This window comes from Mustela lutreola, chromosome 16 (genome assembly GCF_030435805.1).
Source record: "Mustela lutreola isolate mMusLut2 chromosome 16, mMusLut2.pri, whole genome shotgun sequence".
Lineage (NCBI taxonomy): Eukaryota > Metazoa > Chordata > Mammalia > Carnivora > Mustelidae > Mustela > Mustela lutreola.
The window spans coordinates 25625594-25647581 of NC_081305.1; the positions used below are offsets into that span (position 1 = coordinate 25625594).

Here is a 21988-nt window from a genome sequence, read left to right on the forward strand (position 1 = left end):
AAAGTTTGGGAGAGGGAAAAAACTCACTGTAAATCTAGTCATTAAAGCCCACCTTTTGTCTTTCTTCACTGTTTTCCATCATGGTAACATACAATGTACTTTACTCGTATCTATATATGATGTAGGTTTGGTGGTGGTTTTGTCTCTTTGAGTTACTCTAACCTTTTTTTTTTTGAACTTCATATTTTTAAGTGGTTTCTTGTATTTCCTAATGGTTATCAAGATGTCATTTTTTTTTTTTAACGTGTGAACTTCAGTACACCTTTGAAGTCTTGTTGTGTACTAAGGTAACAAAGGAACTGTGCTAGATGAGTGAGGCATTTCGGCCTGTGGGTAGTTTATTACCAGGTGAGAAAGGTACACATACAGCCTTGATACAAGAGACAAAGAATAAATGCGGACCAAAGGAAGGGCTGTTGATTCTAACTGGGTATAAAGGAGGATATAATGAAGACAGCAGCCTGTGAGCTGTGCCTTGAAGGGAGAAGAAGGCTTTCCCCCGCCAACCAAATAAAGAGTTAAGGAGAACTGAACAGAGCTGTACCTGAGGACAGGCACGGGAACACATTGTGCATTCTGTAGGGCATGCTTTGGAAGTCCCAGGGAGGGGAGTTTCTGTGGCCTTAGCTCTGAGGGGGAGGAGGATAGAGAAGGCAGCAAAGCTGGGAAGTTGGGCACAAGTGATGAAGCACCTTCACCGAGATCTTGAGAAATCCGAACTTCATTCTCTGGGTACCAGTGAGCACGGAAGGGTTTTGCTGTTCTGGAGTTGCCCTGGATCTAGCTGTGGTCAGAGCCTCCATGCTTTTAGGATGGAGCTGGACAGAGATGGGACCGTAGGGAATTTAAAATCAACTATCATCCCTAGAGGAGTTGGGAGCTAGAGCTCCAGCCAGGAATCACGCTGCTGGTGAAGTGTTGCCAGCTTTTTATAGAGAGGAAACACCCGTTTTTATGTGGAAGTGCCCAATTTTAAATGTTTACCTGAGTCAAATAAAAATTACTAATACTAACTTTCTTTGACTTCTGATTGGCAGTTGTGACCCATCGCAACTGTGTATGACATCATCATAGATGGTTTAAGAACATGAACACGTTAGAACAGGGAGGTAAACTAGAAATATTTTTAGTCATCTAGTTGGGCAAGAATTTCCCCTAGAGCCATAGGTCTAGAATGGCAAGGGGAGATTCTAAGGAAGGCGATGATGTCCAGAATCAAGTGAGCCATGTGTATCAGAGGACTGCCTTCAGTTGCCAGATAGGACTGTCCCTCCCTCCCTGGGCTTTCAATGCGGCACTGTTCTGTTGGTTCTTAAATTGTCCTGCCTTGTTCCATAGTTGGTGGTTCACAAGTTTGTTCCCAGTTTTGGTTTTAAGATTTAAAGGCAAGGACTGTGTCTGAACCCTCCCTTCTCACCACCTAGCATATGGCTTGGCACATCATAGGTTTCCAATGCACTGTCTTAACTGCAAAAGCAGGAGTCTGTATTCCATCCATGTTAAAAATAAGGTCATAGTTTACTATTTAAAACACAACTTTGGGGGCGCCTGGGTGGCTCAATGGGTTAAGTGTCTGCCTTCAGCTCAGGTCATGATCCTGGGCTCCCAGGATCGAGCCCCACGTCAGGCTCCCTGCCCAGTGGGGAGGCTGCTGCTTTTTCTCCCTCTGCTCCTCCCCAATTCATGCTTACTCGCTCTTTCTCTCCCTCCACCAAATAAATAAAATGAAATCTTAAGAAAAAAAAAAAAAAACACAACTTTTCCACTTTTCCCACTGCATAAACAATAGAGAGCCTTAGCCTTCCTAGATTTGAGTCACTCGTTCTTTTTTTTCTTTTTCTTTTTTTTTTTTTTTTTTTTTAAGATTTATTCATGTATTTGAGAGTACAGGGTTGAGGTAGGACAGAAGGAGAGGGAGAATTCCAAGCAGTCTGCATGCTGAGCACAGAGCCTGACACAGGGCTCAATCAACTCCAAGATCATGACCTGAGCTGAAATGAAGAGTCACATGCTTAACCAACTGAGCCATCCAGACACCCCTCATCATTGTTTTATTATTATTATTACTGTTTTATAAACATACAATGTATTATTAGCCCCAGGAGTACAGGTCTATGAATCGCCAGGTTTACACACTTCACAGCACTCCACCATAGCACATACCCTCCCCAGTGTCCATCACCCAACCACCCTCTCCAGGCCCCCCTCCGCCTGGCAACCCTCAGTTTGTTTTGTGAGATTGAGTCACTTATGGTTTTTCTCCCTCCCAATCCCATCTTGTTTCATTTATTCTTTTCCTACCCCCAAACCCCCCACATTGCATCTCCACTTCCTCATATCAGGGAGATCATATGATAGTTGTCTTTCTCTGCTTGACTTATTTCACTAAGCATGATACGCTCTAGTTCCATCCACGTCGTTGCAAATGGCAAGATTTCATTTCTTTTGATGGCTGCATAGTATTCCATTGTGTATATATACCACATCTTTATCCATTCATCTGTTGATGGACATCTAGGTTCTTTCCATAGTTTGGCTATTGTGGACATGGCCACTATAAACATTCGGGTGCACATGCCCCTTCAGATCACTAAGTTTGTATCTTTAGGGTAAATACCCAGTAGTGCAGTTGCTGGGTCATAAGGTAGCTCTATTTTCAACTTTATGAGGAAACTCCCTGCTGTTTTCCAGAGTGGTTGCACCAGCTTGCATTCCCACCAATAGTGTAGGAGGGTTCCCCTTTCTCCGCATCCTCACCAGCATCTGTCATTTCTTGACTTGTTAAGGTTAGCCATTCTGACTGGTGTGAGGTGGTATCTCATTGTGGTTTTTTTACCCCTCGTCATTCTTAATAACTACATCACCTTAGTCATTAGTGTAGTGATAGAAAACAATGCAGTAAAATAGCTTTTTACTTGCTGAACCAGTGACAGCATCTGACTTGGGCTAGGACAAAGAATTAAGGCACACTGGGGAAACAACCCAGGAACGTAAAATTGCTATGAGCTCTGTCTTATTTGTTGGTGTTTGTCTAGAACTGAGCTGCATCCCGGGGTTCTTTTTGGGTTTTTTTGTTTTACAGGTTGCAGGAAGTAAAAGGCATGGCCGACCGCATCATTAGCATGCGGACTCAGCTGGTGTCCAACCTCAAGAAGGAGGGTTCCTCCCACAACTGGCAGCACATAACTGACCAGATTGGCATGTTCTGTTTCACGGGACTAAAGCCCGAGCAGGTGAGAGGGCCCTGATTTCTCCTCAACTGACCAACTGATCAGTCCTCGCAAATGAGAATTCCTCACAGATCCCTTACCTATTCTCAGGTTACCATTAAAACGGTCCTTTTGGAACCCTGTTAGGTAAAGGAAGAGTGTAGCATTCATTTGGTTTTGTTAATAGTCATTTCTCTGTCTGTATCCCCCGTGAGGCTGCAAACTGCTGAAAAGCAGAGCAGGTTTTGGTCATTCTTTGGACCACTGCGGCTTCTCTGAAGAAATCCCAGAACAAGCAGGAGCCTGAATATTGATAGGAGACATAGCTGAGCTCTTCCATAGCTGGATTCTGGATCTGTTTTTTCTTCAAATGCTCGATCTAAGATTTGTTTTCACCTGTTCACACCTCAGAATTCAGCATCCAACTTTAAGATGGCTTTTTATCCTTCTCTCTATGCTAGCCCACCAAATTCTGGGAATAGGGTTTAAGCAAGAAAATTGAGTTTCTGTTTTTCTGTTTTAATGCATGGGCTGGGCAAATCCCACTGCCTAGAATGCTCCTGAACTCTCTTTTCTGCAGGTGGAGAGGCTGACCAAGGAGTTCTCCATCTACATGACAAAGGACGGCCGCATCTCTGTAGCAGGGGTCACCTCTGGCAATGTGGGCTACCTTGCCCATGCCATTCACCAGGTCACCAAGTAATTTCCCTGGTGAGAGACAACCTTCCTGCCTACGACCCCTGCTGTTGTGAAATTCACACAGAGAGAAGAGGAGGGTGGATGGTGGTGAGCAGGTCCTATCTTTCAACCACAGTAGTTAACACTCAACCACTGAATGTGTTTCGCAGAAAAGAACGCGTAGTGAAATAGGGCAGAGGCATCAGCGGCGGGTGTCTGAAACTTTGTGGCTCAAAACCAAACTTCTGCTCATCCTTGAACCTCAGCTATTCCAAAAGAGTTTACATGTACGAGGAAGACAGAAACCCTGTTGATCATGCCATTGCAATATTCCAGAAGCTTTAACTGCAGCACCTTAGGGCGTTGGGGCACCTCTAGATCCAGCATGAGAACAGCACCTGCAAGAGGTGTGTGGGAAGAGCCCGTTCCGACATTCGCAGGCGACCTCACGTGTGTCCCCCTGCGATCCAGCAAGCTTATCAGTGGACCTTGTGACAGAAGTCATGTTTCATGAAAACCAGCAAGTCTGCCGCTGCAGCGAGGAAAATAAAAAGATGCTGTTTCCTGTCTTATTTAAGAAGAAAAAAAAGGTTCTTTTCAATACTTTCAGGCATTTTAATGTTCTTCTCTTTTCCCTTATCATTGCTGTTCTTTTCCTTAGCCACAGAGATCTAAAACTAGCCTGCATTTTCATCCTGCACTACTGCTTAACTGACTACCTGCCCCATCCTAGAGGCTGTCCTTATTTGAAGAACAAAGGAGATAATGTACTGCGCCCCCCATACCCTCACCTTACTCGTCAGAGAATAGCCCAGAGTAGGTAATGGCCCTTGAGGCCAGCATCATCTTCAGTGATTGGTTGTCTACTGTCGGGTGTCGCCTCTGCCCGGTTGGACCCCTTTGTTGAGTGCAGTTGTGCTGTCTGTCATCTCACATCATGAGCGGGCGATGCAGGGCAGAACCAGGAGAGCGGATCCCTGCGCTTCGGTTTTAACCTCTTTGTGCTGCCAGCTGGGCTCAGGTTTTACCCTTTGGAAAGATAACCACCATCTGCTCCAGTCATGTAGACTTCTTGCAGCCTGGTTTCTCTGTTCAAAATAAAGTTACTACAGACCCCACCACTGTCTCCTGTGGTATGTTTTTCTTTAATGGAAGGAAAGGGTAGGAGTGGCCAGATGTCCCAGAAGTTTGCTGGCCTGTTCAGCTGCCTGTAAGCCAGGAGGTGGGTGAGCTGTTCCAGATGTAAACAAAAGCCATGTCTTGGTCTTGCCATTTGGCTTTTCCAGTCCAACAATGTTGAAAATGTGGGTATAATCCTTTGGACTTTGGGAAACAAGTGGAATACCTTGAAAGAAACTATAGATAGAACAGGGGTAAAGAAACGGGGCAGTGGCGACTTTATGTGTCTATAGGAGCCAAGTAGGTAACAGAAGCAAACAATGAATGTAAAGTAAAAAAGGGATGAGAAATAGAAGGTAACTGGTGAGCAGCCTCCATCCTCAGTGTTGAGGAGTCGTAGGGAAATGATAGCACCGAGAGAAAGTTCAGGATTGCGGGTCTTGTGGTTTTTTGTTTTTTAAGATTTTATTTATTTGACAGCACAGGCAGAGGGAGAAGCAGGCTCCCCACTGAGCAGGGAGCCTGATGGGAGACTCCATCCCAGAACCCTGGGATCATGACCTGAGCCGAAGGCAGACGCTTAACCAACTGAGCCACCCAGACGCTCAGGTCGTAACTTTTTTTTTTTTTTTTTTAAGATTTTATTTATTTATTTGACAGAGAGAGATCAGAAGCAGGCAGAGAGAGAGAGAAGGAAGCAGGCTCCCGGCTGAGCAGAGAGCCCAATGCGGGGCTCGATCCAGGACCCTGCAATCATGACCCAAGCCAAAGGCAGTGGCTTAACCCACTGAGCCACCCAGGCGCCCCCGTAACTTTTTTTTAAATAAAAATGGAAACTATGGGAGGTCTACCGATGTTTAAAAGTTGTCAACTAATTCAGTTTGTCGTAAAATGATTTGCAACCAAGATGCATATAGTAGGTTGCCAGTGCACAACCTTTAACATGAAGTCATGTGCTCTGTTGGCAGACATCTAACAGTGGCACCTGCTTAGCATCAGTCCTGCTCAAGGTTATTCTGTCCCTTCTGCTTAGTGCTAGGAACCATTCAAGATGGGCCAGCTACTGAGCAGACAGTGGAACGGGACTCAGGCCCATCCACAGTGTTTTTTGACAGGGAGGGGGAGAGAGGAAAGTGAGCTCTTGTTTTTCTTCGCTCCCCAAAGGGAAGAGTACACTGAGGAGCAGGGGGCTCTTCTGTGATCCTCTTGCTAATGGAAATAACCCAGCCAAAGGAAGTGAGTGGGCCAGGTTACCGGGTGTCTTGGAAATATCTTAAAAGGAAAAGCAATAAATAATATTAACTGATCCATAAAGGGACTGACTGCTAAGTCTCTTGTCTGGAGCCAAAGGATGAAAGTTGGCTGCCAGGCCCTCAACCAAAAAAGGAACTTAACCACCCTGCTGACTTGTTATTTTTAAACATGTATTACCAGCACACCCTGGACTAAGTCCCATTCCTCACTGAAAACAGACCTGGTGGTGTGAACCTGATGCTTCTCTCCACTGTTCAGACTGCTTCACCCCTTCCGAGTTTCTCAGGCTCTTAAGATGTTAGTGTGCTTGCACATGATGGGGGAGGTGGTTTGCCCACTCAGAAGAGTCATGCCTTTGTTCTGTTACAATTTAAGGTATAATAGTTTCCAAATCTGTGTTGATTTTTTAAATATTGGTTTCCTGTTCTTACCTTTGGGCATTCTGACTCAGTATTTCTGAAATAAGGCTTGGGAGTCTATTTTTTAAAATAAGAGAAAGAAAACTTCCCAGTTGGTTCATATATAGCTGACCCATGGGCAGCCATTGGACACCATTAGATGAGACTGCTTCAGGCTTACATCTAAACCAAAGCCAGCTCATATATACTCCTTAAAGAAAACAATTTTTTAAAATTTTATTTATTCGTCAGAGAGCATGCGCACACAAGCAGGGGGAGTTGCAGGCTCCCCACTGAGCAAGGAGCTGGATGCAGACTCGATCCCAAGACCCTGGGATCATGACCTGAGCCGAAGGCAGGCTCTTAACTGACTGAGCCACCCAGGCGTCCCACCTTGAAAAGAATTTCTGAAACTTTCCTTACTTCTAGGCTTAGGAATTTGGTGGGATTTTTTTTTTTTCGTTTTTTGGGTTTTTTCTCTGAAATTACTAGTTTACTGTTTTTAAAAAAGATTTTATTTATTTATTTGTCAGAGAGATAACAAGCAGAGGAGCAGCAGGCAGAGGGAGAAGCAAGACTCCCCGCTGAACAAGGAGCAAGATGCAAGACTCACATCCCAGGACCCTGTGATCATGACCTGAGCCAAAGGCAAAGGCTTAACCAGCTGAGCCACCCAGGCATTCCACTAGTTTACTCTTACAACCAGTAACTAAAAGACCAACTTTTTCAAAACAATCTTATTTTTTTTAAAGTTGAGATTAATACTGCAACTTACATATCTGATAAGGGACTTCTATACAGAATATATAAAGAACCAGCACAAATCAATAATCAAAAGACAACTCGATGGGCGCCTGGGTGGCTCAGTGGGTTAAGCTGCTGCCTTCGGCTCAGGTCGTGATCTCAGGGTCCTGGGATCTAGTCCCGGATCGGGCTCTCTGCTCGGCAGGGAGCCTGCTTCCCTCTCTCTCTCTCTCTGCCTGCCTCTCCATCTACTTGTGATTTCTCTCTGTCAAATAAATAAATAAAATCTTTTTAAAAAAATTAAATTAAATTAAATTTTTAAAAAAGACAACTCGAGTAATGACGGGAAAAGGGGTCTGAATAGACAATTCTCCGGAAAAGACATACTGATAGCCAATAAGCTACTAACAGCAGGGAAATACAAATCAAAACCTCAATGAGAATCTGTTCAGACCTGCTAGGATGGGTATAAGAAAAAGAGAAGATAACGAGGTATCAAGGCTATGAGAAATTGGGAACTCATACACTGCTCCTAGGAATGTAAAAGGGTGCAGCGGTTTTGGAAAGCAGTCTGGCAATTTCTCAAAAGTTCAAACAGTTAACATTTGACCCAGCAATTCTACTACTATGTAAATACTGAAGATAAATGAAAACATGCACCCATACAAAACCTGCATGTGAGTGTCTGTCGCACTGTTATTCACAAGAGCCAGAAACTGAAAACAACACAAATGTCCAGTAAGTTGGTGAAAGAATAAACAAAATGGGGAATAGCTCAACAATGGACTGTTAACCAGCAATAAAAAAGGATGAAGTACTAATACATGCTCCAGCATGGAGGAACCTTGAAAACAGCAGAAGGCAAATGTTGTAGGTAATGAGAAAGTCACATATATCAGTCTGAGGTGCATGTTCTTGTGACACAAAGTCACATATGACTGTTTTTATGAAATGTCAAGAATGGGCAACTCCACAGAAGCAGAGAGTAGATTAGTAGTTTCCAGGGGCTTAGAGAAAGGAGGAGTGGAGAGTGACTACTCATAGTTACAGAGTTTAGGAAGAGTGATAGCAGTGTTCTGAAATTAGGTAGGTTGCAAAACTCTGAATATACTAAAAACGACTGTACTAGACACTTAAAAAGGTTGAATTTGGGGGCTCCTAGGTGGCTGGGTCCATTAAGCATGCAACTCTCGATTTTGGCTCAAGTCATGATCCCAGGGTCTTAGGATCAAGCTCCACATGGAGCTCCCTCCACACCTCTCCCGCTGCTCACTCTGGGTGTGTGTGTTTCTCTCTAAAACAAATAAATCTTTTTTAAAATTTATTTTGTTGAAGATTTTACTTATTTATTTATATTATTTATTTATTATTAGCGCAAGTGGAAGGAAGGGCAGAGGGAGAAGCAGTCTCCCCATGGAGCAGGGAGCCTGATGCAGAACTTCATCCCAGGACCCTTGTCAGCAGAAGGCTGACAAGGCACTGAGCCACCAGGCACCCCAATAAATCTTTTTTTAAAAAATAAAAAGGGTGAAATTTATGGTAAAATGCCTTAAGTCCAATAGTTACTTATGTTTCAAAAATTTGCAAATAGCTCAGATATCCTGCAAATGATTAGTTACACAAACTGGCATATACACAGCTTGGAATGTTCCTCAGTAATAAAACATAGAGGTTGATACACAACTTGGATGGATCTCTGGGGGATTATGCTGAATACAGAAAGCCAATCCTGACTACAGACTGTTTCATTCTATTTATATAACTTTTTTTTTTTTTTTTTTTTTTTTTTTAGATTTCTATTTATTTATTTGGGAGAGAGAGAGAAAGTTCAAGAAGGGAGGGGGCAGAAGAAGAGGAAGCAGCAGACTCCCCACTGAGCAAGGAACCTGACGCGGGGCCCATGGAATCATGACCTAAGCCAAAAGCAGACGCTTAAGCAGCTGCACCACCCAGGATTAAAACTAACAGGATCAGCATGGTGAGCTGGGCCGGGAGAGGACCTCAGGTCATTACTGTGGGGTTGGCGATTCACGCAGCTGGCGCCATCCAAGACTAAAGCCGGCGGAAAACTACAACTCCCAGCGTCTCCCTCGCCGCTGGATCTCAGGCGGTCACGTGACCACGGCTCACGTGTCCCTGCTGCCGGCTCGGGTGTGAAGCACTGTAGGTAGGTGGCCGGAGCAGAGGGTGTGGAGTAAAGTCCCGGGCCTGCGGTCCCCGCTGCGGCAGTGTCCTCCCCACTCCTTGCAGGGCTCTGAAGCCCGAAGTCCTGGGTCCCCCGCCCGCCCTCGGTTGTGCCGGGTGTGCCCCGCGGTGATCCCGGACGGTCTCCACCTGGTGCTAGGCCGGGATCCAGTACGGGAGCGCCTCCCTGTCCTCCCTCACAGCAGCCCTTTCACCTTGCTTGGTGCCTGAGGCGAGCCCTGGGTGCGCCCCGGGTGCGCCCTGGCCCACTTCCTAGTGCAGCCCACCCTGCGTGTTTCTGGGATCCAGCCACAGGCTGGACGGGGCGCCCGTTCCCATTGGAATGTGAGGGGGCCCAAGGCAGTGGTTACAACTCTGGCTTGAGCCTGTGGACATCAGGCTTGTAGTTCTGACTCTGCCAACTACCGGCTGTGACATTACTCTAGTCTTTTTCCTTCCCTGGGCCTGATCCCCTCACTGATCTGGTGCTCTGATCTGTGAGTTAGTGTCACAGCTGCTCAGTTCCCTTCCCTCTGCTGACCAGCACAGAAACAGCTCAAACTCTTCTCTCTGCTGACAGCAGATTTTAGGTGAAGTTTTGAGAAAGAAGAAATTGGGGCCAGAGGGAAGTGAGGAAAATCAGATCCCAGATCTTTGGAGAGAAAGAGCTGTAAGGAACAACACACCCTCTACCACAGACCGTCAGGTGGAAATAGCAGGTAAGCTGGGGGTTGTGGAGCTGAGGACTTTTGGGGGAAGGAGAGCTGAGAAATCTTGGACCAGTGCAGAGACCTCTGTGTCTGAGATGCAAGCAGGGTGGATGAAGAGGTCTCACGGCTCTGGGGAGTGCTGACTTCACACGGCTCTCTCTCGAGCTGTACTGGAAAGCTGGGAGCTCCAAACTCTACCTCCACTACCCACAGCTTTGATTTTTTGCTGAGTTACTGGTTGGGTAACAGGTTGCAATAAGAGGAAGCCCTTTGGCATCTGACTGATCTTTCTGGACTTGGAGCTGGCAGAAAGAGAGTTCCTCTGGAGCTGGGTTCCTTGGGTGCGTGCTTGGTGACGGTTGTCTGAGAGCACCCACATTCTTCCTTTAACCTCTCAGGAGTATACGAGTCCCATTTTTGTTCAGCCATCACCAGGAGGAGAAATGAGAAACATCTGACAATCTACGGGCTCTCATTAGTCATTCTAACCCCCCCCCCCCCACCGTAGTGTACTGAGGGCATCAGAGGGTTGCCTCTGATGGGCAGTGGTTAGGTCACTTGCCCAGGAAAAAAACGCGAATTAGCCTTGAATTTTGAAGGGCTTTGGAAGCTAAGCAGAATTTAGACTCTGGGCCAGAGGGAGGTGTATGGGACTGTAATACACGGAAATACTGACAGTTCTAGGTGAGGGCTGTTCTTGCAACCCTGTGAGTAGAAACCGGCTGATAGATAGAGATCCAAATCCTGTTCTCCTTCTTGCTAATATGTGACCCTGGGTCAGTGATATGATCTCTCTGAACCTTATGACCACTGTGGTAAGAATTGAATGAGATAAGATATGTCCGGGGCACCTGGGTGGCTCAGTGGGTTAAAGCCTCTGCCTTCGGCTCAGATCATGATCCCAGGGTCCTGGGATCGAGCCCCGATCGGGCTCTCTGCTGGGCGGGGAGCCTGCTTCCTCCTCTCTCTCTGCCTGCTTCTCTGACTACTTGTGATCTCTGTCTGTCAAATAAATAAATAAAAATCTTTAAAATTTTTTTTTAAAAAAGAGAGATAAGACATGTCTGTGATACTCCTGCCCAGTGTGTAGCCTCTCTGTAGTGCTGATATGTTAGTACGCCTCTGTTTTATGTTTATCTCTTACTGACCTTAAGGGTCTGTAAGTCTGAAGCAAGCAGGATTTGCATGGGCTATATTTCTGTCTCCGCCACCCTACACTCTGGCTACCAGTGACGTGTTCTGCACAGAGACACACCTGGGTTTGAATCTCAGCCATCTGACCTTCAGAATGTCGGTTCAGCTTTCTGTGCCCCTCTCAGGATAACAGTAGTACCTGTCTCTCCCATCTAGGTTGAGAAGAGCTGGGGCTCAGAGGCCACCTGGAGTAATAGTCCCAAACAGGCTGGTGCCGCCCTCCAGCTGAAGGTGTTCCCTCAGCTGCCCCAAGAATGTGATTGCGAAGCCAAATCTGCAGATCCAGTGGGAAGCAGGCTCCCGGGGCCATGGCCCAGGTCAGCATCAACAGTGACCTCGGCGAGTGGGGCTCGAGCATGGACTCTGGGGAGCGGGCCCGTCTGCTGCAGAGTCCCTGTGTGGACACGGCCCCCAAGAGTGAAGGGGAGGCCTCTCCTGAGGGTCTGGACAGAGGTACCACTTCCACCCTTGGGGCCATCTTCATCGTTGTCAACGCCTGCCTAGGTGCAGGGCTGCTCAACTTCCCGGCTGCCTTCAGCACGGCAGGTGGGGTGGCGGCCGGTGTCGCACTGCAGATGGTGAGTGTACTCGCTGCTCAGGTGGAAATTCAGTTCAGGGGCTGGGGCAAGGCTCTTGACTTCATTCAGAAGGGAGGTTTTACGTCTGAGATAGTGGTAGGTGACACCTGCCACCTCTGTCCCCACCCACACCCTTGGCAGACAGTACTAATCAATTCCAGCATTCTTTCCTCTGAGCCCAGAGGAGGCTTCAGAGCGCTTCCCAGCAGTCAGGGAAATTTGGACATCAGCTGCGTATTGGATAATTGTGTAGTTTATGTCTTAAAAGCAGGCCCTTGTCTTTTAAAACTACATGCTGAAATATTTACTGGTGAAATAATTTAGTAGCCTGTATTTCCTTCCAAATAATCCAGAGCGGGAGAGGGCATAGCAGAAACACGATGGGCCATGAACTGGTTATTTTTGAAGCTGAGTGGTGGGTGAATGGGGGTTCATGATACCATCCTGTCTACTTTTGTGTACGTTTGAAATTTTCCATAAGACTTTATTTCTGTTTTGAGAGAAAACCTCAATTCGGCAGCCTCCAGCCATCTGGTAAAGTTGCTGGCAAGATTAGACTCATTTAGTGAGCCGGCTTCGGGCATTGGCCCAGTCAACATTGTGCAAGCCCGGGCTGCCGGTTGCTGCCAGGCCTTCCGCACAGCCTCTGGCTCTGTCCTGCCTGCAGGGCATGCTGGTCTTCATCATCAGTGGCCTTGTCATCCTGGCCTACTGCTCCCAGGCCAGCAACGAGAGGACCTACCAGGAGGTGGTGTGGGCCGTGTGTGGCAAGCTGACGGGAGTGCTCTGCGAGGTGACCATTGCCATCTACACCTTTGGCACCTGCATCGCCTTCCTCATCATCATTGGGGACCAACAAGACAAGAGTGAGGCTCCCCCTCGGGACCTACTTCATCCCTCCCCCTCAGCGCTGGTGCTCCCCGGGGGAGGGGACAGACACAAAGACCTGCCCAGGGCCTGACTTGGATCCGGCATTCTTCTGCGAATTCTCCCTCCTGGTTGCTGAGCCCATTACACTGATGGAGGTCCTAAGGCTCACCGGAGGGGAGGGGAGGACCACAGCCTGCAGGAGCCCAGAGTGATATTCCCTCCTTCTTTCCTGTGCAGTTATAGCTGTGATGGCAAAGGAGCCTGAGGGGACCGGTGGCAGCCCCTGGTACATGGACCGAAAGTTCACCATCAGCCTCACGGCCTTTCTCTTCATCCTGCCCCTTTCCATCCCCAGAGAGATCGGCTTCCAGAAATATGCCAGGTTCGGAGGCCCCACCCCAGCCCAGGCCAGACAGAAGCTCCTATCACAGGCAGCTAGAGACCCAGGCACTGCTAGAGAAGCCGTCTCCTTCTGGGGCAGCAAGAGTGGGCAAGGCAGGGTGGAGCAGGGTTTGCAAGGCTTCTGGCCTAAGGTTTCCTTTTGTGTCAGCCACAAGAAAGACAGTGGCCCTTTGCATCAGTGAGAGACTCTGCCCCAAATGTCCTGGTCAAAGAAGGGACAGATGATAATCAAGAGTGCGAAGGCAGCTTCCTGGCAGGGCTGTGGTTTTCCCAGGGAGAGTGGATTTGTGATCATTTGATATTGTCAAACCTGGCCCAGTGTTCCATGTAGCTTGGTAGGAAGGGAGAAGACTGGCTTCCTGGCTCAAGGTCTGAAAAGCTGTGCGATTCTGAGCGTTTCCTGCAGTCTGTATTTGACAGGGTCACACTCGGCTATCTCCGGGGTCCCCTTTCATGTTGACATCCCAGCCCTTTTCCTTCCAGCGCCTCCTAGTTCTCAAGGGCCCTACTCGCATCTGTCACCAAGCACGGGCTGCACTGATGGAAGTAACAGATGGGCTTTGAGGCCCAGAGCTCTGAGCCATGGAGCTGAACCAGTGCATTTCCTCATGGTTAGAAATGTCAGTCTGGCCCCCTCTTGGGAACCAGCTCCTTCTGAGCTGTGACCAGTTTCTCTAAAACTTACTTCTTTTTTTTTTTTTTTTTTTTTTTTTTAAGTTTGTTTATTTCTACACCCAACATGAGGCTCAAACTCATGACCCCAGGATCAAGTCTTATGCTCTTCTGACTGAGCCAGCCAGGCACCCCTCTAAAACTTATTTCTTGTGCATTATTTTAATCTTTGTTTGGAATAGTCCCCCAATTCACTCAGTAGACACTGTGATCACTAGAGCTGAGGGTGGATATTCCCTGGGGTGAAATCAGAGAGGGAAGCTGGGGCTGGGGAAGATGAAACTCAATCCATTCTTTCTGGCAGCTTCTTGAGCGTCGTGGGCACCTGGTACGTCACTGCCATCATTATCATCAAATATATCTGGCCAGATAAAGAGATGACCCCAGGGGACATCCTGACCAGGTGGGTAAGAACCCCCAGGGGAAGCCACCACTTGGGCCCCAGGAGGTGCTGGGCCACCTAGGTGCTCTTCTTAAGGCTCATTGGCTCACCAGAGCTTGACTCATCCGTCATTGTAGGAAGGAGGCGGGAGGTCCTTATCTCTTTTTATTGGAGGGAAGAGTGAGGACCAGGGACAGGGAAACTTTGCCACCAATATCCAACAGATGAGTCATCATGAGACAAGACCTCTGGTTACAGAGACTACCACAGTGGACTTGGAAGTTTTTGCAACTTGTGCTCATTTAATTTCTTTATCTTCTGTATGAGGAGAAACCAGTTTTGTCATTTAAGACAAAAAAAAGTTTCCTGTTTTTGAAAAAGAGAGAAAAGGTCCGGTACAGGAGCCAGAAATTCAGGATTTTGGTCTCTGCAGGGTCTTCCACAGCCCCAGTTTGCTGACCTGTGAAATGGAGATGTGCCCTCTCCCTGTTTCCAGACTTAGAGGGGGTTGAATGTGTAGAATAGTGGTCGGGGAGGGTCCTGGTGGCCTGAGTGAAGCAGGACATGGGGGTGTTCGGTGGCTCTGCGTGGGGTACCATGCAGCAGATTCTTGTGTCTTTGTCCACAGGCCAGCTTCCTGGGTGGCTGTGTTCAATGCTATGCCCACCATCTGCTTCGGATTTCAGGTGCCGGTTGCAAGGATCCTGTCACCCTCTCAGCTCATTCCCCATTCCGGGCTGGACCCCACATTACAGGGAGGATGGGGACATCCTGGGAGGAAAGACAAAAGTCAGGGCCCTGGGGGTTGTCCTTTGTCCCCGTGGCTTTTGTCCTCCAACATACCTCCTTCCGGAAACCAGGGAAGGGATCACTTTGCCTCATAACTGTGACCTTCATCCTGACAGTGCCATGTGAGCAGCGTGCCCGTCTTCAACAGCATGCGGCAGCCCAAGGTGAAGACTTGGGGTGGGGTGGTGACAGCCGCCATGGTCATCGCCCTCGCTGTCTACATGGGCACGGGTGAGTGCTCCCCTCCAGTGGCTGGACTTGAAGTGCTCCCAGTTTCCGTCTTTGCCTCTCTGTCCTCTGGCCCAGGTCTCCTGGGGGACAGCCCTGCACTTCCAGCATATCAAACACTTCTGTAGGCGTTGGCTTGAACTCGGGCTGCCTTAGGCCTCCTCCCACCCGAATGAGAGAGGTGTATTCATGCATTCATTCAGCAGGTCTCATTCAGTCCCTAGTAAGGGCCAGGAACTGTTCCCAGCATGGGGGATGCTGTGAAGATTGACAGCCGTGGTCCTGCTCTCATGGAATTGATGGTCTAGCCAGAGAGAGCCTTACACAGTAAATCAGGAATCAGTAAGGCATTCTAGACAGTGGTGAGTGCCACTGTGATAGTCAAACAGGGAAGTTGTGAGTGGGCCTGGGAAAGGTGGGGATGGCCACCATGGATCACAGAAAGGGGATGGTTCACAGAGGCTTCCTCCCTGAGCGGGTGGCAACTGGGAAGGCCCTAGTGATGAGGAGCCAGAATCTGAAGGGCTGGGAGAAGAGCATTCCAGACAGAAAAGCCAAAAATGCCAAGCCCCTGAGGCAGGGACAGAAAGGCCTGGAGTGGACAGAGTTGGGGGCAGGCAGGAAGGCCAGACAGGGCCTGTTGGGCCTATTGGGCCTGAGGACTATTGGGAGCCAGAGAGGAAGCATTTCAAGCAGGGACACATCTTGGCAAAATATGGCTATGGGTGCCACGCAGGGAATGGTTTAGATGACAGTGCAGGACCAGAAGACAAGGAAGCCCAGGCCCTGTGATTCTTTCCGCAGGTGTTATGGGGCCAGCACTGCTCTACCTCTGAAGACAAAGCCCAGGAACAGGAAAGGCAAATAGGCAGAGCCCCTGCCCTCCCGGGGATCGTGTTCTGGTTGGGGAGACACATGATGAACAAGTGTTAAAAACAGAAAATGCAGAGAGAAAGTAGCAGTCTGAGGAAGATAGAGCAGGGTGACGTGAGTGAGTGCCCAGGGCCGGGGGTCATTGTGGATGGGCTGGGTGGGCGCGTTCTCTGAGGAACGGACATCTGAGCAGCGACCTGAAGGTGCGGGGAGGGGGGTGTGAAGGGCTGGGCAGACAGAATGTTCGTGCAGAGGAGTGTGCTGGGTGAGCTCAAGATGACAAAGGTGGCAGTGGGGATGGAATGGGAGAAGTCAGGGAGGAGGCCTTGGGTCCCACCCCGACACCGTCTTAGCCTCCAGAGCTGCTCCAGCACCCTCCCCGTATGATGCTGCACCCAGGAGTAAAAGGTCCATCCCCTTACCCTCCCAGGATCACCTCTGCCCAGCCCTCTTGTCCCTGTCCTCAGGCATCTGTGGCTTCCTGACCTTTGGAGCTGCTGTGGACCCCGACGTGCTGCTGTCCTACCCTTCTGAGGACATGGCTGTGGCCGTTGCCCGCGCCTTCATCATCCTGAGCGTGCTCACCTCCTACCCCATCCTGCACTTCTGTGGGCGGTGAGCACCCTCCCCACCCCATGGGGGTGCTCCCTCCCTGTCCCCCTCTCCCTTTTTGAAAGCCCTTTGAACATGGTCCTTTGACCTTCTCTGAGTCCTCTAAGGACCTGTAGTCCAGGTCCTTTCCTGAACACCTAGCCTTGTAGGTACCTGAGGAGAATAATAGCATGAGTTCCCAGGGGGCGAAGACATCCTGGGCCAGGCCAGGCACTGAGTGTATCACATCCACCATCTCCTCCAGTCCTCATGGAGTACCGCTAGGCCCACTCCACACAACAGGAAACAGGCGCAGAGCTTAGGGCCATACCCCCAGTCTGTTGGCTTGAGGTCTCGCTCCAGGAACTGGAGGGGGACCTCTGAGCCACGTCCTTGCGGGCAGGGCGGTGGTCGAAGGCCTGTGGCTGCGCTATCAGGGGATGCCCGTGGAGGAGGACGTGGGGCGCGAGCGGCGGCGGCGCATGCTGCAGACCCTTGTCTGGTTCCTGCTCACCCTGCTGCTGGCGCTCTTCATCCCTGACATCGGCAAGGTCATCTCGGTCATCGGAGGCCTGGCCGCCTGCTTCATCTTTGTCTTCCCAGGTGGGGACCCTCAGCCCCCTCCCCCCACAGTACTGGCCCCCCGGGTCTCCCGGCCTCAGGCTCCGTGGCTGAGCCCCGCCCCTCCTGAAAAGAAGGTCCAGATGCTTTCTCCACTTTGCTGATGAGGCGATGAGGGGAAGTCAACAGATTCAAGGCTTGAGTAGCAGCTTATTTGACCCAGCCTGCACTCCTAACCTTTCCTTCACACATTGGTCGCTGTGTGACAATGAGGGGTCGGGCTGGTTCAGCTTGGGATAGCCCAGAGGCTGATGGGGTCTGGTGGCCGCACACTGATGCAGAGGTCAGGAGATGTTGGACACATGATGTGTGCCACCAGGTCCCTGGGAAATGGTCTCTTGGGCCCAGCCACGAATTCTGCCTGTACCCACCTTACTCCTCCCTGGGAGACCAGTTGGAAAGGCGTTGCCACATTGCTTGGAGCAGGGGCGGCCACGCCTGCTCAGAAGGGCACGGGGAAGGGCCCCAGGTGTGGTGGGAGCTGCTGCCCCTGAGCTCTGTGGCTTGCGTGCAGCCCATGGGGTGCCTGTCAGGTGCCTCAGCTGTGCGGGGAGTGGAGGCGGAGATGGGGTATTGGGGAGGAACACACCAGGCCCTTCTCGACTCACTGTCACCACCTCTTGATAAAGGGGGAGGGGAGGCCTCAGTGAAGGAACCCACCCAAGCTCTGGGGGCCGCCTCTTCTCTTCCAGGACTGTGCCTCATTCAAGCCAAACTGTCTGAGATGGAAGAAGTCAAGCCAGCCAGGTAAAGCAGGGCACCCCTGTGGTCCTGTCAGGGAGGTGCTGGATGAGAGATGGTCCGGCGGGGGCAGGGGGGCCGGAAACAAGGATCAAGAGACTTGTAAACTTGAAAGCCATAAGAGTTTTCTAAATCCCTTTTTAAATGGGTGGCGCATGCTGGTTGTAACAGCTTCAATGCTACTGGAGGACTTCAGAGGAGAGCGTGGAAGTCCCTCTTCCTTCCCCCCTGCAGCGCCCTCCCCGCCGCACCCCTTCTCCTGAGAGAGTTCTGTGTGCATGAAGCATGTGTGTGTATGCACAAGCATGTGACACTCTGTGTCTAGTTGGGGTTCTCCAAAAATGGCTTCATGCCAGACTCTCCTACCGTTTGCGGTTCACTTAACCATGTGTCTTAGAGATCACTGTCAGCACAGGAAGATCCGTCCACTTCTTCCCTCTTTTGAGGACTGCAGTGTTCTGTTTTGTGGATGCATGAGGACTCTTATACGTGGGCGATTTGGCACACCTGTTTTGAAGATCTTAGTAGGATCAATTCTTAGAAGGGAATTGCTGAATCATGGGATGTGCTCCTTTTGACTTTGGCACATGAGTTCAAATCTCCCTCTAGAAAGGCAGTACCAGTCAGAGTCCTAGCAGCAGAGAGTGAGAGCACCTCTTCTGCACAGCCCTGCCAGGATTGTATGGAACAGTCTTTTAAATTTCTGTTAGTCTGATAGATGAAAAATATGACATTTTTTTAAAAGATATTTTATTTATTTATTTGACCGACAGATCACAAGTAGGCAGAGAGGCAGGCAGAGAGGGAGGAAGGGGAAGCAGGCTCCTTGATGAGCAGAGATCGTGATGTGGGGCTCGATCCCAGGACCCTGGGATCATGACCCAAGCTGAAGGCAGAGGCTTTAACCCACTGAGCCACTCAGGTGCCCCTGACATTGTTTTAATATCCACGTTTTCTTGAATAGCACAGAGGTTGAAAACTGGTTGCAAGCTTTTTGAAAAAAAATTAATGTGCAAGTAATATTCCTTATAAAAAACTTTAAAAATATAAATCTAAGGAAGAAAATTAAAATCATTCTGAATCTCAGTACCCTGTCGTACCCTCTTAATGCCCTGTTGCTTTCTTTGATGCATTGATTTGCAGATGTCTGCTTTTTTTTTTTTTTTTTTTTTTTTTTTTTGTAAATAGTATGGGTCACATTCTACATGAACTGCTTTTCCCTGAACATATTTCCATCAGAATACATGCATTCTGATCCTGGTTCTGCTCTTGGCTTGCTGTGACCAGTCCATGAATCCTGTTAGGTCTAGGTCTACTGACCCATGGTCTAGGGATCATATAATCTGGTCCCGCATACCTTTGTATGAAAAGCCACTTAGAAGTAGGAAGTGCCTACCCACAGGAGAAGTGGTATAAGTTATTACAATAATTAACTGATAGATAGATAAAGTCTGCAAAGTTAAGGATGGGTTGACTGACTAGGCCCCTCTCTTCCTCTGTCCTACAGCTGGTGGGCGCTGGTCAGTTATGGTGTCCTCTTGGTCACCCTGGGAGCCTTCATCTTTGGCCAGACCACAGCCAACGCCATCTTTGTGGATCTCTTGGCATAACCACTGCCTCCAGGCAACACATGGCCTTTGCCGCTGGACCCAGGAACCCATCTCTTCAAGCTGTGGGGCCACCCTGAGTCCAACATCATTCCCCCTTTACTGGTGGGATGACATCTGGACATCCTTTTCCGGGGACAGTTCTGGAGTGAGATCAGGCCTCCCCCCTCTGGACAGATCAGACCCGGCTCCCTCCTGCTTTCCAGTCCCAGCAGTGTGAGGATGGGCAGGGGAAGGTCCTGGGTCACAGAAGAACCTTCCTTGCCCTCCAGCTCTCAATTCTCCATGCCTGAAAAACACAGGGAAGAGTGTCAGAACATCTCAGAAAAAAAGAACCCAGTCTGACCTGACTCTGGAGAAAGAGTGTGGGCACAGGACCACCGCCATCCTCCACAGAGCAGCCTGTCCTGAGCAGGAGCTGCGCTCGTCACCCCGGGACCCCATGCCTGCCCGTTTGTCAGCCACTTGGCCCACAGTGGCTTCTCTGGGATCGGGCAACTTCCAAAGGTAGCACAAAAGTCCTACAGATGCACAGAGGTAGATAGAGTCATGCCTTGTCCACCCCATCCTGGGGCCTCTTTCCCCAAACCTGAGGGTCCAGGCATCCCTGTCTTCCTCCGTTCGCAGACATCATCAAGTCTAATGTTTACAAACGGTGCCAGCCCGGCTCCGAACCAGAGGCCGGGGGCCGTGCCATGCCGCCACGGTGCTGTGAGGACTCCTCGGTTAGTTTTTCCCTTGGCAGGACGTCTGCTTTTCTCTCTCCGATTCCAGGTGGGCCCCTCGTTTCAGAGGCACAGGTTGGGTGATAAAGAAGGCTGGAACCTTCCAAACCCATGCAGGCTGGGCTAGACAGGGTCCGGGGGAGCCTCTCCAATAGCTTCTCTTTCATTGACTGCTTCTCTTCTGCCTGCTCTCTAGTCATCTCTCTCCTGTCAACCCTAGCAGGGTAGCCCTCAGAGAAGAGCAGCTGAGTTGTCACTGACTGGGCAATATTTGAGTATAGTCACACCAGTGTGGAAGTTTCCCTTCCGGTCCAGATCTGGTCTGTTCCCTCCCTTCATTGTTTCTTCACCCCCTACCCCATTTTTCTAGCTCAGTCTCTCCTCACATAAGCCTGGGGGTAGTAGACCTCCCTTCTCTTGCCCGCTTCTGCAGCTCCAGGGGTCCACCGGGCCAGCCTCAGCCACCTGTCAATCACACTGAGGTCACACATGGATTGTGCCCCAGATGGGGTGAGGAGGGACACTGTTCTCCTGGTCTGATTCCCATTTTTCCTTCTCCGGCTGTTCACTTCGACCAAACCCAGGCATTGAATCGAGCTTCCTCCACCGGGAACTCACAGCATTTCCTCAGCCCCTCCTGCCCAAAACCTCCATAGCCCAGGTGAGCGGGACCCCCACCCAGCAGCCCACCACTCAGGGCAGTGAGCTCACAGAAGCAGAGGCAGGCTGGCGGCGAAGTAGGCTTCTCCTCAGTTCCCAACCTGGATGAACACCTTTCCTCACATCCCCGTGCCCCCCTCCACCCATCCTCAGCCCCTGCATAGTGCCAGGCCCTTCCAGCGCCCATCCCTGCCAAGGCTAGGAGGTCCAGTCAGCAGGGCTGCACAGCCCCCTGAGGTTGGATTTCAGCTAAGGGATGGGGGATGTAAGGGGAGTCCTCGCACAGAAACAGACCTGTCAGGAAAAGGAGCTGGAATCTGGCCATTTGGCCTAACCTCAGGAGCCCCCTGCCCTGCCCTCCCTGCCAGGGTATTTTACGGTTTCTTTTCTACTCGTGCACATTCATACCAGGGAAGATGGTTAATAAAAAGAGGCTGTGCTGCTGAGCTGTGTGGCCTCCGTCTGGTGCTGGGGACAGAGTCCAGGCCACTGACTGGAGGGAGGTAGGGGGGGTTGGGGGAGGGTAGGTGGGGACTTTTGGCCTTAATCGACTTTGACCCGTCTCAGGCATGAGTACTGCCATGCTCCCTTCATCGAGATGGGAACATACAAGTGGTTTGTGAGGATTCCCCTTTCCTCCGCATCCCACCAGCCCTTCCCTGCCAACCTGGGGACTCCCCCCCCCTGGGCTCCTGTCCTGCTGCCTCTGCCTTGGTTCAAGCCCTCTTTGAATTTTCCCCACACCATATGGCTTCAGAC

General features: G+C 49.8%; 2 protein-coding genes across 8 annotated transcripts in view; both read left to right on the forward strand.

The window, feature by feature from the left end:
• The window catches only part of GOT2 (glutamic-oxaloacetic transaminase 2), a 28928-nt gene extending 23923 nt beyond the window's left edge, over window positions 1-5005 (forward strand). Inside the window, exons 9-11 of one of the 2 annotated variants that reach the window (XM_059152489.1) lie at window positions 3083-3233; window positions 3790-3920; window positions 4058-5005. In XM_059152489.1, the coding sequence (XP_059008472.1) occupies window positions 3083-3233; window positions 3790-3912 (274 nt within the window). In that variant the 3' untranslated portion in view covers window positions 3913-3920; window positions 4058-5005. Of the gene's footprint in view, window positions 1-3082; window positions 3234-3789 lie in introns of both variants that reach the window. The other variant, XM_059152488.1, reaches the window with a different exon arrangement.
• Window positions 5006-9482: 4477 nt separating this feature from the next.
• SLC38A7 (solute carrier family 38 member 7) lies at window positions 9483-21675 on the forward strand. 6 transcript variants are annotated; one of them, XR_009348768.1, is made up of 14 exons: window positions 9514-9569; window positions 10167-10305; window positions 11647-12068; window positions 12736-12934; window positions 13176-13320; window positions 14317-14415; window positions 15023-15080; window positions 15300-15414; window positions 16752-16899; window positions 17279-17478; window positions 18189-18243; window positions 19745-20351; window positions 20472-20569; window positions 21154-21675. XR_009348768.1 is itself a non-coding variant. In XM_059152615.1 (12 exons), exons 3-12 carry the CDS (start codon window positions 11799-11801, stop codon window positions 19845-19847), a joined length of 1392 nt encoding a protein of 463 aa, XP_059008598.1. In that variant the 5' UTR covers window positions 9483-9569; window positions 10170-10305; window positions 11647-11798; the 3' UTR covers window positions 19848-21675. The 6 variants fall into 6 exon arrangements, 3 of the variants coding, with proteins under 3 accessions (XP_059008598.1, XP_059008597.1, XP_059008599.1); XR_009348767.1 differs by having other exon boundaries at window positions 19745-20569; XR_009348766.1 differs by having other exon boundaries at window positions 20472-21675.
• The last annotated feature ends 313 nt before the right edge of the window (window positions 21676-21988 follow it).

Bases quoted from the DNA above. Each gene is read 5' to 3' on its own strand.
- SLC38A7 (XM_059152615.1), top strand. From the start codon at position 11,799: ATGGCCCAGGTCAGCATCAACAGTGACCTCGGCGAGTGGGGCTCGAGC. The intron at 16,900-17,278 runs GTGAGCACCCTC...CCTTGCGGGCAG, and splicing joins ATCCTGCACTTCTGTGGGCG to GGCGGTGGTCGAAGGCCTGT. The intron at 17,479-18,188 runs GTGGGGACCCTC...CTTCTCTTCCAG, and splicing joins CTTCATCTTTGTCTTCCCAG to GACTGTGCCTCATTCAAGCC.